Source organism: Rhamphochromis longiceps, linkage group LG3, assembly GCF_057381845.1.
Source record: "Rhamphochromis longiceps isolate RC_006_pf linkage group LG3, R_longiceps_female_GT1.1, whole genome shotgun sequence".
Taxonomy (NCBI): Eukaryota; Metazoa; Chordata; class Actinopteri; order Cichliformes; family Cichlidae; genus Rhamphochromis; species Rhamphochromis longiceps.
The window spans coordinates 70,264,670-70,280,243 of record NC_140559.1 but is presented as its reverse complement, the minus strand read 5'-3'; the positions used below and the strand labels follow the sequence as shown (position 1 = coordinate 70,280,243).

The 15,574-nt window shown below is 41.4% G+C and overlaps 1 protein-coding gene across 1 annotated transcript; it reads right to left on the bottom strand.

The window, feature by feature from the left end:
• Positions 1-332: 332 nt before the first annotated feature.
• LOC146676604 (protein NLRC3-like) lies at positions 333-3,086 on the bottom strand. The gene is made up of 3 exons (XM_085402150.1): positions 3,031-3,086; positions 1,099-2,914; positions 333-396 (listed from the first exon to the last, which is right to left on the bottom strand). Exons 2-3 carry the CDS (start codon positions 2,712-2,714, stop codon positions 333-335), a joined length of 1,680 nt encoding a protein of 559 aa, XP_085258276.1. The 5' UTR covers positions 2,715-2,914; positions 3,031-3,086.
• Between the last annotated feature and the right edge of the window lie 12,488 nt (positions 3,087-15,574).

The window sequence follows — 15,574 nt, the reverse complement described above, 5'->3', positions numbered from 1 at the left end:
CCTGCTGTCAGGTACGACTGTTCACGTCCACACGCAGGAAAAACCTGCTGACTGTTACCAAACGGAGCAGAAATCTCATCACTGGACAATAATGATGAATGAACTCAGAGCTGCTGATATCAGATCTGATCTCAGGGGAACTAAACACAGAAATGATTGGCTCATTTGAGCTTTCTGAGCCATTATCTGCTGCTGTGTCGCTAGTTGGCAGAAAATGATTTGTATTCCTGTTCAGGGCTTCAGTGTTTATGAGTCCAGATCCAGGTGACAGCAGGTCAAAATGATGTTACCTGTCTGTGTCCAGCAGCAGCCTGTATTCACTTTGAATATTGTTATAACCTGACATGGATCAGTTTGTCTTTGATTGGTTTGTAAATGTCACTGTTTCCATTGGACCTGAGTGACGTACAAAGACAGAGAGGGAGAGAAAGGAGAGAGAGGATGGAGACAGCAAAGAGAGAGCAAACACAAACAGGTGAGAGTGGACAGGTGACCAAGGTCAGCAACCAATCAGACAGCTTCTGTTTGACCCACAGTCACTGATGATGACTGCACATAACCAAGCAGTGTGTTACTCTGATATCAAATATGGATCCTGCTCTTATAATAATGATCATCAGATGATATTATTGTGTTATTTTGTAGCTGAATACGATGTTTGTGTGATTATCAGTGAAAGAAGCAGTGAGGAGGATGGAGAGAGAGAGAGGACAGAGGGTGAAGTTAGAAACACTAAAAGGATTTTTCATGGATTTCATGGATGATTTGAGTGATTTCCAGCAGGACACTTAAACATGTCAGTGGACGTCCTAAAGAACATATTCACTGATATGAAACGTGTCATTGAACAGGATCAATATCAGTGGAAACATGGTGGAAACAGCTGTGACTGCATGGATGTGACACACTTCAAATCTGTTCTCCACTCTTGGATTTGGGATCCATGGAGCTGCTGCTGAGTCTGTACAATAAAGGAATGGTGTGGAAGGTTGCAGCGTACAGACACAAACACTTTGTGGCTACAATCTGATTTTATTTTCAACATTAAACTACCAACCTACACTGATCAATGATGTTAATGATCACATCTGGACTCACCCAGCCTTTCTGCAGTTCCTCACAGCTGGAATCAGTCTCTGTCGTCCCCGCTTTGATGTTTTGTACTTCAGCAGGTCCAACTCATCCAGAACCTCCTCTGACATCTGCAGCATGAAGGCCAGAGCTGAGCACTGGAACTCAGAGAGTTTCTTCTCTGACTTCAGGAACTCTTGGATCTCCTGAAATAATGAGAGGTCGTTCATCTCCATCAGACAGTGGAAGATGTTGATTCTTCTGTCAGGAGAGATTTCATCACTGTTCATCTTCTTCAGGTTGTTGATGACTCTCTGGATGGTTCCTGGACTGATCTCTGTCTGACCCAGCAGACCTACTAAGAGTCTCTGGTTGGACTCCAGACAGAGGCCATGAAGGAAGCGAACAAACAGGTCCAGGTGGCCGTTTTTACTCTGGAGGGATTTCTCCATGACTCTCCTCAGAAATACATCAAGTGATTGGAGATCTTTGTCATCAAAAAGATTGAAAATCATCTTGGTGAAAGATTCTGATTTTAGAAACATCTTCAGCACCTTTGTCTTCCTGGTGGTGTGACAGTGGAACATGTAGACAGCAGCCAGAAACTCCTGAATGCTCAGATGAACAAAGCAGTAGACTGGTTTCTGGAAGATCACACACTCTCTTTTGAAGATCTCTGTACAAACTCCTGAGTACACCGAGGCCTCTGTCACATTCAGACCACACTGCTCCAGGTCTTCTTGGTAGAACATGATGTTTCCTTTCTCCAGATGTTCAAACGCCAGCCTCCCCAGCTTCAGAAGAACTTCCCTGTCAGCCTCCGTCAGCTCCTGTGGACTCGTCTCACGTCCCTCATGGTACTTGTTCTTCTTCCTCTTTGTCTGAACCAGCAGGAAGTGTGAGTACATGTCAGTCAGGGTCTTGGGCAGCTCTCCTCTCTGCTCTGTAGTCAACATGTGCTCCAGAACTGTAGCAGTGATCCAGCAGAAGACTGGGATACTACACATGATGTGGAGGCTCCTGGATGTCTTCATGTGGGAGATGATTCTGCTGGACAGCTCTTCATCACTGAATCTCCTCCTGAAGTACTCCTCCTTCTGGGCGTCAGTGAAGCCTCGTACTTCTGTTAGCCTGTCAACACATGTAGGAGGGATCTGATTGGCCGCTGCGGGTCGGGAAGTTATCCAGACGAGAGCCGAGGGAAGCAGATTCCCCTGGATGAGGTTTGTCAGCAGCTGGCTGACTGATGACTTCTGTGTGACATCAGACAGCAGCTTCCTGTTGGTGAAATCCAATGAAAGTCTGCTTTCATCCAGGCCGTCAAAGATGAACAAAAGCTGAGAGACAGCCAGCTTCTCTGCTGTGACCTTCTGTAATGTTGGATGGAAAACATGGAGCAGCTCCAGAAGACTGTACTGCTCATCTCTGATCAGGTTCAGCTCCCTGAATGAAAGCAGAACCACCACACTGACATGTTGGTTCTCCAAGCCCTCTGCCCAGTCCAGAGTGAACTTCTGCACTGAGAAGGTTTTTCCAACACCAGCCACGCCGTTGGTCAGAACCACTCTGATGGGTCTCTGTTGGTCAGGTAAGGCTTTAAAGATGTCCTGGCATCTGATTGGAGCGTCATGGAGGGCGTCCATCTTGGAAGCTGTCTCCAGCTGCCTCACCTCATGTTGGGTATGAACCTCTTCACTCTGTCCCTCTGTGATGTAGAGCTCAGTGTAGATCCTGTTGAGGAGGGTTCTACTTCCTGTTTCATCACTTCCTTCAGTCACACATTCACATCTCCTCCTCAGACTGATCTTATGTTCATCTAAAACCTCCTGCAGACCAACATCTGCTGAAAGAAAGAAAAACAACGAGACTAAAGAGAAAGAAAACTCTTCAATGTCTGAACAACACAAGAAGTCCAGTTTTCAGAAATGAGTCCATCAGCAGACAGATGTTCAGTCTTACTTTGTACACAGCTGCTCTGACTGGCTGTCTGCAGTCCAGCTCTGCTTCTGGATCTTTCTCCACACTGTGCAGAAGCTCTGATGGTGACACAGAAAAGTCACAGTGGAGATACTTCTGTCCACCTTTGATTAGACTCATTATAAAAAGGTAAACAAAGTTTGAACACAGTCATGTTTCCAGTTCACTGACTTACATTTATTCCATGGACACTCACTCTAACCTGAAGCACAGCTACAACCCAACATTGTTGAGGCCTCATCTCCTCCTTTCCTGACTGTAGAGGTTAAATATGCAACAACCAACAAATAAAAGAATTTGGTTCATTTCAAAGAAACTCACACGGTGACCAAGTAAAGTAACCATAGTAAAGGAGACAACATCCCGTTGATGGTGGGATTATTTGAAAGATTTGCTTTAGTCACGTCACCAAATGCAGTTGAACCACCCGTGGATCCATGTTTGACCATTCTACCACTCTGAGCTCTGCTTTTGAATCATTTTATTATTATCATCATTCATTTATTCATTCTTTGGAGGGGGGCTATTTCCTAATGCCGCCCTAATAAGCTGATGTTCAAGGGGAAATATAACGGAAACTCTTTCAGTGTTATTCATTAATAAATTAACAGATAAACTGTGAAGAAGAAAAAACTGAGATTTAAAGGAGAGAGTGAGAAACTTGATCATCATCCTCATAATACATGTTTATCAGTATCTGCTGTGACCATACTGCAGTAATAACTACAAGTCTACATTTCTGTGACTGTTGATCAATCACAGCAGGAATCTGAGCTCATCTCTGCACACAGAGCAGCTTCAGCTCTGGGATAAACTGCTCGCTTCACGTCCTTCTCAGCTCACAGACACTCATCCTGATATTTTCCTTTAACATTTGATGGTATAATTCATCTGAGTTTACACTTTATCTGCATAAATACAGAAAAACAGACCCAAACACCAGAAACCATCAGTTTCACCATGTAGAATATATTGTTGTTTCCTTGCTTTTAATTCAGAGAAAAACTCTGATTTGGATTTTCTCTGTTCTCTTTGCCACAGCCCATCCCAGCAGCAGCTGAAGCAGCTGACTGTCACAACACTGAATAACACTTTAGGAGGAACGTCTTGATGCATTCTTAATCATCCAGGAAAGTAAATCTCCAAAAGTTGATTCTGTTCATCTGGACGTAGAGTAAATGTGGTTATCCCAGCTGGACTTTTGTCAAAGCTGGGATAACCACATTTACCAGCCGCTGCTTAAGCAAAAACCTGTAGTGATCCCGTACGTGTCAGGAGTATCGGAGCAGTTGAGACAGATTTTTTCTAAACACTGGGTCTCTGTGGCTTTTAAACCCCAAAACACGCTGCGCCAAAAACTGGTCCACCCCAAGGATCAGAGTAACAGAATAACATAGTGTACGCTGCTAAGTGCAGGAGGATTGCCAGGATTTACATATCGGGGAAACCAAACAACCTTTGGCTACAACACAGCAGAGCCACCTCGTCAGGCCAGGACTCTGCAGTCTATTTACACCTGCAGGCCAGTGGACACTCTTTCAATGATGAGGATGTAAAATCCTGGACAGGGAGGAACGCTGGTTTGAGGGCGGAGTCAAGGAGGCCATTTACGTGAAAAGGGAAAGACCATCTCTGAATGGAGGAGGGGGCCTAAGGGTACATCTGTCACCATCTTACATGCTGTGATTGCAGCCATTCCCCAACTCTCTGTGAATGGGACTCATGACCATTGATCAATGGTTGTTGATCAATGGTCATGAGTCCCATTCACAGATTCACACACAAATTTGCATAATTAAGATTAAGGAACTGACCTCACAGCCCATTGTTCCTTCAGTGGGCTGGTTTCAGTTATTATTCAAATGTCCTGTTTATAAGATTGGAAACCTGCAGTCAGCTGAGACTGAAGGAGTCACCTGGATGATGACGAAACGTTTCTCCCACAAAATGCTATGTCCAGATGAACAGAATCAACTTTTGGAGAAAGTTGAATCAGTATTTCAGCTTTAAGAGGGTATTTTAACACAAACATCAGTCCTTCTACTTAAGTATGTTTGAAACTTTGTTTAATCATCATTTTTAATGATCAAATATAATTATGTTTGTTATTTGTGGATTTTAAATGTCCTTGACAGAGACAGATGATGATCATTATCCTGCACTGTGCTCTCAGGTTTGGTCGAGCTAGCACAAAGAATGGCTATGTTGAACTTCCTCCTGGGATCTACACTAAGAAGTGAGTCCAACATTAGCAGGGTCTCTTTCCTTTATCTGATTCACTTTAGCATTCACAGTCACGTGAAGCTTGTTATTAACTCGATAAGTCAACCCAGGGTTTCAGCTGAGCGCTCACATGAAACACATGGTGTTGGCAGCATCTGATCAATCATATTCATGGAGACGTGTATCAGCAACAGAGCAGCTGAGTTTGCAGAAGGAAGTCAAACTAAACCACAGGAACAATATTTGGAGATTACACACATAATAAAATACTAGCAGTAACACAGCTGCTGCAGACAAATCAGTCGTGTGATCGTGTGTGAGAGGAGAAGGACTGTAAAGCAGTTTGGTGTTAAAAGCTCTGTATGAATGTGGGAGACTTTGAAGGGCTTTAAAAAGGCCAATATAAAATAAAAGGCAGCAAAATTGCTGAGTGTGAAAGTCACCAGACTTATCAGACCTCTGTGATTAAGACCTGTAAGAACACCTGTTTGTACTTGTTGGCATTATATCAAACACACACGTATATTAAGCCTTTGTTTGAACTCTGGTTGAATTTGTTACTTTCAGACTGTGAAACATCACAGAGGCTGCAGCTGCAGATCTTTTATTCACCTGGAAATTTACTTTAAATGTTAGATGGAAAATGTATTGCTCAGTTTAACCAGAGTAAGAACAAGAATCCATAAACCTTCATAAAGACAAACATCTCCCAGAACATTGAGCTGCTGAAGTGTCACTGAAGGGAAAAACTATTTGTCCTCCTCCATCCAGCAACACCTGAAAGATCTGAGTGGAAGCTCCTCCCTACACTGTGTTTGAAGCAAAGCACAAAGGAGACACCTGCTGGAGCAGCTGGAGTCCTACAGACACTCAGCCTCTTCACTACACAAACACCTCCTACAACATCCACTCTTTCCACTCTGACTGCTGTGTTTGTGGAAACACTCCAACACACACCGCTTCACATACCAACATAGAAATGTGTGAAAAAGAGCTGAGCTGATATTAAACATGAGGATTTATTCAGAAATACAGAGTCAGGAACAACATCTAGACACACATTACCTCTCAGCAGCAGAAGAACAGCCTTTAAAGTATATATCAAAACCCTTCGACTCGTTGCTCTTTAAGGAAACACAGCTGGGTTCAGGTCCAGGAGATTCTGGCCTCTTATTGATCCTAAAAGAAAAAGAATAAATGTCACAGCTTCATGAGACAGGAAGGAAAAACTGGAAATATTAAATTAAAGACATGATGAACAATCTCATAAAAATAATGTACTTACTCTTTGTCACATAACAGTCTTTTGTTAAAGTTTACAGCAACACCCTTCGACCTGTTGCTCTTTAAGGAAACACAGCTGGGTTCAGGTCCAGGCTCTGGATTAGTTTCAGGGTTATGTCCAGCTGAGCCTGGTACGCCCCACAGCTCTGGGCTTTAAAACAACACACACAGAGGTATGAGTGTGAATAATGATGGAGCAGTGATGTGAGTGCTGAGCTGTGACATGGAGAAGAGTCATGGACAGTTAGAGATGGTCATCTCACCTCTGAGCTTTGGTCTGGCTCTCATGTTCCCCACACAGAGTGCTTTTAGAGGGAGGGACTCCCTCCTCTCTGTCCTCACACTGATCCATGCTGCTCAGTTCACATCAGCTCACACACACTTTCTACCTTCACCTGCAGAGGAAACACAAATCATTCATGTGCACATAAACCAAAATCCTCCTTTCCATCATGTGTGCTGTCCAAATATCAGCTGAATGCAGTCAGACAGCAGTGTGAGTCACAGGAAGCTGCCATCAGCTGCTCTACTTCTACTATCAGTCCACTAGATGGAGCCATGAAGCACACATGATGCATTCACTGACACACACTGATTCACTGTGACTGGAAGTTTAAGTACATTAAGCCTCCACTCATCTACATTGTGCTTACAACCCACTGCCCCCCATCTCCCACCCCCATCAACCTCCTGGGGCCAGGAATGACTGGAACTGAATTGGAAACGGGCGTAATCAAACATAAATCTGTTATTCTTATCCAACCTGTCTGCCTGGACACAGTCTGCTGACCAATCATGGAGCCTGTGATTCGCTTGGACAACAACTTCATGAATGTGGAAATGAAACTGAGTGTCAGCTGAGTGTCGAGCAGAAGAGGAATCAGAGAAAAGTGACAGAGCTGCTGACTTTACAAAGAAAACTAAAACCATGTTGAAGAGATTAAACAGATAATACAAGCTAACAACAACAACACAGCTGCTGCTGCAGACAAAACACATGTATGAGTGTGTGACAGGAAAAGCACTGAACAGAAGTTTACTATTAAAAATGCAGCATGTTGTAAAAAGTTTGGTCAGTGAGACTGAAAAATGGCTGCATGAGTTACTATTGTGAACAAACCCCTATAAGAACCCTGATATTACCTGAATAAGATCAAATCCTGATACGTAGTGCAGACCTTGGTAAGAGATACGGTCCAACTGGAATATAAACCTTTGGTGTGTTTAATCCAGTCAGTCTCTGAGTAACTCCACTCCTCTTCTTTCTGTTGGAAGAGACACAAAAGTTTGTAGCACGATCCTTTTCCTCAGATGCCTGTGTTGGATTTATATTACATCTAAGATAAAAAATAATTCACAAAGTCTGCTCTGTCCTCCTGTCCTCCCTGCAGTCTCTGTGAGCTCCGCAGAGTGATTATAAAGACCCGGAGCTCAGAGTTTCTCCAACACCGTGGTCAAGTGTGAGCCACGCCTGTCACCCGTTATCTGTCAAACTTGAGCTTCAACGCTAAGTTTTACAGTAGTGCTGCTTCTTATCCCTTTTTGCTGATCACACACATAACAACACACATGGTTTTCAGGAAGTTAACAGAAATAAAGCCACAGTGTCATTTGTTTTTCACTCAAGTTGTCTTTTCTTCTTAATTTTTCTGGTAATGCTTCTTCATTCATGATTCATTCAAATCTAAAATAACTTCAAAAAATGTAAAATATTTCTGAAAATCATCTCTTATAGTTGAAATTCAGTTGTCATTTGGCTCAGCTGCTCTTTCATGCATCCATAGTTTCACCTCAAACTGCTGCTTGAGACACGAGAAATTAAAGAACAACTCTGTTCAAACGGAGAAACTTCGAAGGAACTCAATAATGTCATTTAAATGGTTTCAGGTAGGTGTATGAAGGTTCTGTATTCAATCATATATGATAGTTGACATGAAATTCTGAATTCATCTTCTTGGACACCCACACTGCATAATTCTGTAGAAATGAAATTAGTCGTTTCTAATCAATTTCAACATCAAATATCATAACATTGCATCAAAATGCGTAAAAATGATTCTTGATAGCTGACCTTAAAGTCTCTGTGCATTCTTCCTCTGGGTTACCTTCTCTATATATTTGCAGTTTAACCACCAAAAGCTGCAAGGTTTCAGAGAAATAAAAGGAACGTTCTACTCAAATTTAATAAGATTAATTTAATAAACAATAGAAAAAAAACTTTGACAGTTGTCATAAAATTCTTAACAAACTCCTCTTCTGTCTGTAGCTCAGGAGTTAGAGCAAGTCACGAAGTAACTGGAAGGTTGGTTGTTTGATACAAGATACTAACCCCAAGATAGAAAACTCTTCTGCACAGGAAAAGTCCTTGAATGAGTCATTTGTATGAAGCACTTTGAATCCTCAGAGTAGAAAAGCACCATATCAGAACCAGCCTCACCCACTTGTGATGGGTGGGTGGCTGTGGCTCAGGTGGTAGAGCAGATCAGCTGCTGATTGGAAGGTTGGTGGCTCGAACCTTGGCTTCCCCAGCCTGCATGCCAAATATCCTTGGGCAAGATACTAACCCCAAGTTGCCCTCTGATGATTAGTTTGCACTTGTGTTTAGAAGTGCTTGTGTGAATGAGGCCTGTTGTATAGAGCACTTTGAAAACTCCAGGAGAGTAGAAAAACACTATATAAGAATCAGTCCATTTACTACATGTCCGCAAAGTTTCATCTCCAACCACTGCAATATTATTTGTTAGGATCGCTGTTCTCTCCGGGTACTCCGGCTTCCTCCCACCGTCCAAAGACATGCAGCTTGTGGGGATATTTAGTTGGATAATCCAAATTGCCACTAGGTGTGAATGTGTGAGTGAATGTGAGTGCGAATCGTTGACTATCCCTGTGTGTTGGCCCTGCGACAGACTGGCGACCTGTCCAGGGTGTACCCCGCCTCTCGCCCTATGACAGCTGGGATAGGCTCCAGCGCCCCCGCGACCCTGAAAAGGAGAAGCGGAAGCTGATGGAGGATCGCTGTTTTTTTCCTCAGGGTTTTGCGATGCCTTTTTGTTTTCGAGAGTCTTTTGTGTTTTAGTTTGGCTCTTTGTATATAAGGATGGTTAATAGTTTGCTTTAGGATTTACTATATCCCATGTACCCTGTTTTCATATTGTAGTTTGTCTTCTTGGTTTTGTAACACTAAATATCTGCTTTTGTGATCCCTTTCTGACTTCAGTTATGTCCCTTTGTCTGTCTTGTCTCTCTGTTTGTCTGTCATTGTCTGATTTCCCCATCTGTCATGTTTCCCATTCACTTATATTTCCCTTTCTGTTTTCTACATGTCTGCGTATGTCTCTGTGTATCATTTCCTCTTTTTTATCGTCTCATGTCTTGTGAACTTAGCTTTGAGTTTTACTTCCCCCATTTGGTTAATGATTTGTTCCCATCAGTGTCTCAGTCTCGTCTGCATTTATCTATCTCATGTTCCCCTGTCCAGTCTGTTCTCCTCTATGTAATTTAAGCCTTGTTCTCCATGTTTTCCTGTTTTATTGTTTTAACTGTTGCTTCCTGTGACTATTGTAGCTTTCTCCTGCATCATGTCTCTCACCCGTTGCCTCTCGTCTCATTATCCAGTGTGTATTTATTGTCCCCGTCTTCTTGTGTACTTTGTGCTTTCCTTGCTCTGTGTTCCCATGGTTTTGGGGGCGGTGGTGTGGGATTGATTAAGGAAATGGCTGAGTTAATAGGAATGACCAAAATGAGAAAAATAAATCGATCTTCAATAAGAGAAAGGATTATTCTAAGAAGGAATATCTTTGATGGATCAGAATTATATAATGAAATATGAACAAAATCTTTTGTTAATCATTGTTTATTAACTGAACCTTGTTGAATTTGAGTAGAACTGTTTTTTAATTTGGCAGAAACACGGCAGCAGTTTGAAATGAAACTATCCAGGCTGTAGAGTAGACGAGCAAAATCAAGAATCCACTGAGATTTTCATGACAATAACTAAGAAGGATTTCTTAAATGAATTGTTGATACGCTGTTATGATAATCCACTGAGCTTATTGAATTTGGGGAGAAATGTCCTTTAATGTGCAATCACACAGTGGGCTGAGATGAAACTGCACACAGTGTGGGTGTCCCAGAAGAGAAATCAGTTAGAAATTTAGTGTCAGCTAGTAAGCAAGAATTTAAAAAAATATTTTTAAAGATATCAAATTTGTTCTGTTATATAAAACTGTAATTTATACTAGTCAGGTGGATCATCAACGATCATCAATCAGTGCAGTACCAGCAAAATTCAGACAGACACACAAACACACACAATTTTACTGTCTTAACACAGTATCATAAATCTAATTAGAATATGCTATAGTCCTTTAAATACCAATTTAAATATATTTCAAAAATATATTACAGCTTTTTTCAGTCTGTTGAACAAAAATCCCCAAAGAAGAAGAAGCACTACCATAAAACTTTGTGTAAAAGTGCAAGAAAGTTTAAGAGGCTTACAAACGACGGCTCACATAACTGCGGTGTTACAAGTCAACCTCGTTCATATCTGTCATCATGAACAATGCTATGGTTTGTGCTGGAGCGAAGCTGCACACAGCTGATATTATCAGAAAAAAATACATACTGATTCGATTACCTTCACACGCAGATTCACACAAAGACGACCAGCTGCATCAGCGAAGTTTAGAAGACAGACAGTGAAACTTAAAAAAAGGAAACAGACAGATTTGTGGGAATGCTGGGGCTGGGGAACATTAGTAATTAGAAACACAAAATGTTTCTAAGCATTTGTAAATGTTTGTTGGAGGGTTTAGAGGAGCTGAATCATTTGTGTGAAAATTAAAGTCAAACACACTCTTAGTAGAGAGAGACTGTGTCTGCAGATCAAACAGGTCTCACTGTGATGTCCCTTTAGTCAGACTCTGTCTCTGCTACATTAATGACTGAAAGTTGTCACGTTCTTATTTAGTTAATACTCTTTAAACCAGGTGTACACTTTTAGTTTAATACATTATAGATTCTCTGATGAAGAAATACGGTATATATATGTAACCTGATGAAGCGGTATCTAAAATGTTTTTATGTTTGACATACCAAGACTGTTTCACACTGCAGGAGTTGCAGATGATAAAACAAAGACTGTAAAGCTAAGCAGCTTGTTTGCTGTTTATCACTGCCTGTCCATTAGTCAAATTAATATTACTTTTATCAAAAATAATTTCCCGTCTGTATTTGGTCTTCCTCCATAGTCGCCATAGTCACATCATTGTGTTTTGTTGATGTTTCCCCTCCTTGTGATTCATTCAGTGTCCCCATGTCGGTCCCTGTGTGTCGAGCCGTGTCTCTTAGTTTGTATCCTGTTTTATTTGGAAAGTCTCGTGTCCTGTGTTCAGTGTGTTCAGTTTTGCTTTCTCCTGTCTCATCACATCTAATTTGTCCCTGCTGTGTCCTCATGTGTTTCCACTTCCCTTATCATCCCTCTGTGTATATATTGTGTGACTTTCCTTTTGTTCATTGTCCCTACATTGTTTAGTTTCACTTTAGCCATGGCATCATTATGTTCATTTCAGTCAGCTGTTCCCCCATGTGTTTCCACTTCCCCTGATCACCTCCTGTCTGTATTTAAGTCCTCTGTCTTTCTTTATTCAGTGTCAGGTCGTCTGCCTTGCCTCCCTTCAGGTCTTATCACAGTTGATTCAAAGTTATCACAGTTTTGTCACAGTCAGTTAGTTTTCCTAGTTTGGTTTCAGTTTAGTTTTTGCCACTGCTCATGATGCTTTCATTTTGTATTCACGTTTATAGCCTAAATAAACAGCTTGCCTTTTTTTTCAAAACTTAGTTCTGCCTCCTTCCCTGTCTGCACTTGGGTCCACTTCATCATAACACTGGTGTACCCCACCATGACAGTTATGTCCAAGTTTTCCATGTTCCCAGTGTTTAGTTTCCCCACTTTAGTCATGGTTAGTTTTCCTTTAGTTTGCTCCTGCCTTTTGTTTTGTTTTGCTCACCAGCCTTGAATAAACGGTTCGCTTTTGGTTAAACTTTTGTTTCCACGCGTCTGCTTCTGGGTCCACACTTCAACCTCCACATAGTCCACAGCCCACACTGTGGCTGGGGTCAGGTCACAGAGTTTTGGACTTTAACTGGCATTTTATGCAAGGTTTCATTATTTTCCTGGAATTTACTTCCCATGTTTTGCTGGCTGTGTGTTATGACTCTGGAAATTATTCTAAAAAATATTAATTTGTGATTGTTTCATGACCAGATCCTACAGACTCTTTACAGTCATTATGGGATGGTTTTACAGGTGGGGGACACTGATATTTTTCCTCCTCATACCAGTGTCACTACTGGTATGAGAAGAGACCAGTAACCTGTACTTGTATCTGACAAAACAATCAGAAACAGATTTTATAAGGGTGGCCTGAGGGCCTGATGTCCTCTAGCAGGCCCTGTACTCACTGACTGGAACCATGCATGATTGACATTTGCCATAGAATACCAGAATTATCAGGCCACCACTGGCAGACTGTGTTTTTCACCCTGAACACATATGACAGATATGAAAGGGTCCAGAGAAGTTGTAACATCGTTCTGCGTGGCCAGTTTGATAGTGGGCCAGTAATGACCCAAGAGGCATATCAGTGGAGGGAGGCACAGACATCTATGGGCTGGCAGCATCACCCTGACTGCAATTAGGCATCAGGATGAAGTTTCTGGACCTCTGGACTGATTACCAAACTCTACGCTGGTGCAGTGGTTGCTCCTCCTGCTGCAAGACAATGACACCAAACACACCTCCAGGCTGTGTGAGGGCTGTTTGACCAAGAAGGAGCGTGATGGAGTGCTGACCAGATGGTCTGGCCTCCACAGTCACCTGACCTAAACCCAGTGGAGATGGTTTGGGATGAGATGGAGCGCAGAGTGAAGGCAAAGGACCAACAAGTGCTCAGCATCTCTGGGAACTCCTTCAAGACTGTTGGAAACCATTTCAGGTGATGACCTCATGAAGCTCATGGAGAGAACGCCAAGAGTGAGCAAAGCAGGAATCAAAGCAAACATTAAATTTTAGTAAGCTCTTTGGGATCCACTAAGGTTTTTGAAATTCCGTCATATTTTGTTTGAGATATCTTTTTTCTCTGCTGATCAAACTGGAGAGTCTCACTGTAATGTGCCGGCGAGTCACACTCAATTTTACTTTTAGTTTGGAAACTGAACAGACTTTCAGTAAAAATAATGATTCAGCAATGTACAATGTTGGGAACTAATACATTTATAACTATTTTCTAAAGGATCATTTAATGCCACTACAGGCAAGCTAAAGTCTAGCTATCATTTCATAATTCCCACAGCAAAAGTAAGGTGACAGGTGACCACAATGTGGCAACAAGACTGAATTAAGACTGGAAACCTGCACCATCATCTCATCCATCCTCTCAGTTTGGAAAGTAGACCTACACCATTGTCTCAAAGGTATACTCTTCTGTTGGATAATTTGTTGGTTTGTTAAAAACCGACAGAGGAAGCTGTACAAACACATCACATGTCAGTTTTCAGCAGAAGTGTAGGAGAGGACAAAATGTAAGCGCTGAGAACTTCAGAATCTGAGATTTGTCCAGATTTATAGAGGAACAGATCAGATTTATTTTGTTTATATCATGTTCAGTCTTTCAAAATTAGAAAAGGCAGAATTTGTGCTGTTCAAACACACTGATTCCACAAAAAGACAAAAATGTGAAATTGCCTAGCTAACAGTTACAGAGTGTTACGAGTTCAAAATTGGGGATGGAGACAGGAGGAAAAACCACAATAACAACACTGGTCCGGCCGGGTTGAGTCAAACGATGATTTTAATGATCACACGCGTGGGAGATGGACACTGTATGCAGACAGCCTCAGATCTCAAACTGGTGGAGCATTGATCAAACTTTTATAGCCTCTGGTGCCCCCACCTTATCATAAAAGCCTAAACATTCACATGCTTTCTCTCACACGGCGCCTAAGCTACGACCTTGGCTCCCTGTTTATCTGCTCCTGCTGAGATGGGGCAGAAAACTCCAGCATGTTCTGTTCTCTTCTAATCAGACAAATAAGGCAATGACTTTCTGCGAACAGTATTTCTTATAACATCATAAAACAATATCATTCATCCACAATAAATCAGCAGTCTAATGTAATGCAAATCAGTTTAACTAATGCAATAGTTATCAGCTTCTTCTAATTCAGGAAAATAATGCCAACTAAAACTACCTAATAAGTCACAATCTTTACTTAGGGGTATAACATGGCATAAAATAATATTATAATCTAACACTATGCATTGTATAATAGCCAGTGAGGGGACAGACATGGCAAATGGTGCAACATGTCAGACTGTGGGATTATACATTTGTTAGTTTTTCTAATGGCCTCTTCAAAAGGTAAGTTTTATTCCATATTGTCATTTTTGGTTTTTTAAGTTATTTATTGTGACAGGAAAACAAAACAAAACAAGAAGCTCCTAAAAAGGTCATAAATGTGAGAACTTTTCCAAAGAAATCTCAGTCAGTTATGCCTGAGATAGAGAGATGATTATAACAGAGTAAAGATAGCATTAAAATGTTGGTGACAGAAGTAATGCTAAAATCTCAACAAGCCAAAGTTACATACATGCTAAAGAGAAAGATAAAACAGTACTGAAATGAAGAAGTGGGCATTACGGGGCTTCCCCAGTGAAATAACTGAACTTGGAGCACAAAATAATAAATAACATACCAGTAATGCGCGGAGGGAAGGCTTCTGAGAAAATGTATAAGTTCACAGGGAATTTCTACAATAGCACGAGTTAGATGTGGGCAGATTGATGCAGTTATCAATAGTATTGATACCAATGCTGGTATTGTTACTGGAGATATACTACTGCAATAGGATTGGTACTTTGTTTCTGTCCTGTAAGTTCAGTATGTACCTCAGTGAATTCTGTTATGTAGTTGTTGTTTTTTTTTTTAAATGAAACATAAAACACGGACTATGAAAG

Excerpts from the sequence above, each read along its gene's own strand:
- LOC146676604 (XM_085402150.1), bottom strand. The coding sequence starts at position 2,714 with ATGGACGCCCTCCATGACGCTCCAATCAGATGCCAGGACATCTTTAAA. Across the intron at positions 397-1,098 it reads AGGAACTGCAGAAAGGCTGG|GTCCAATGGAAACAGTGACA; the intron begins GTGAGTCCAGAT and ends TACGTCACTCAG.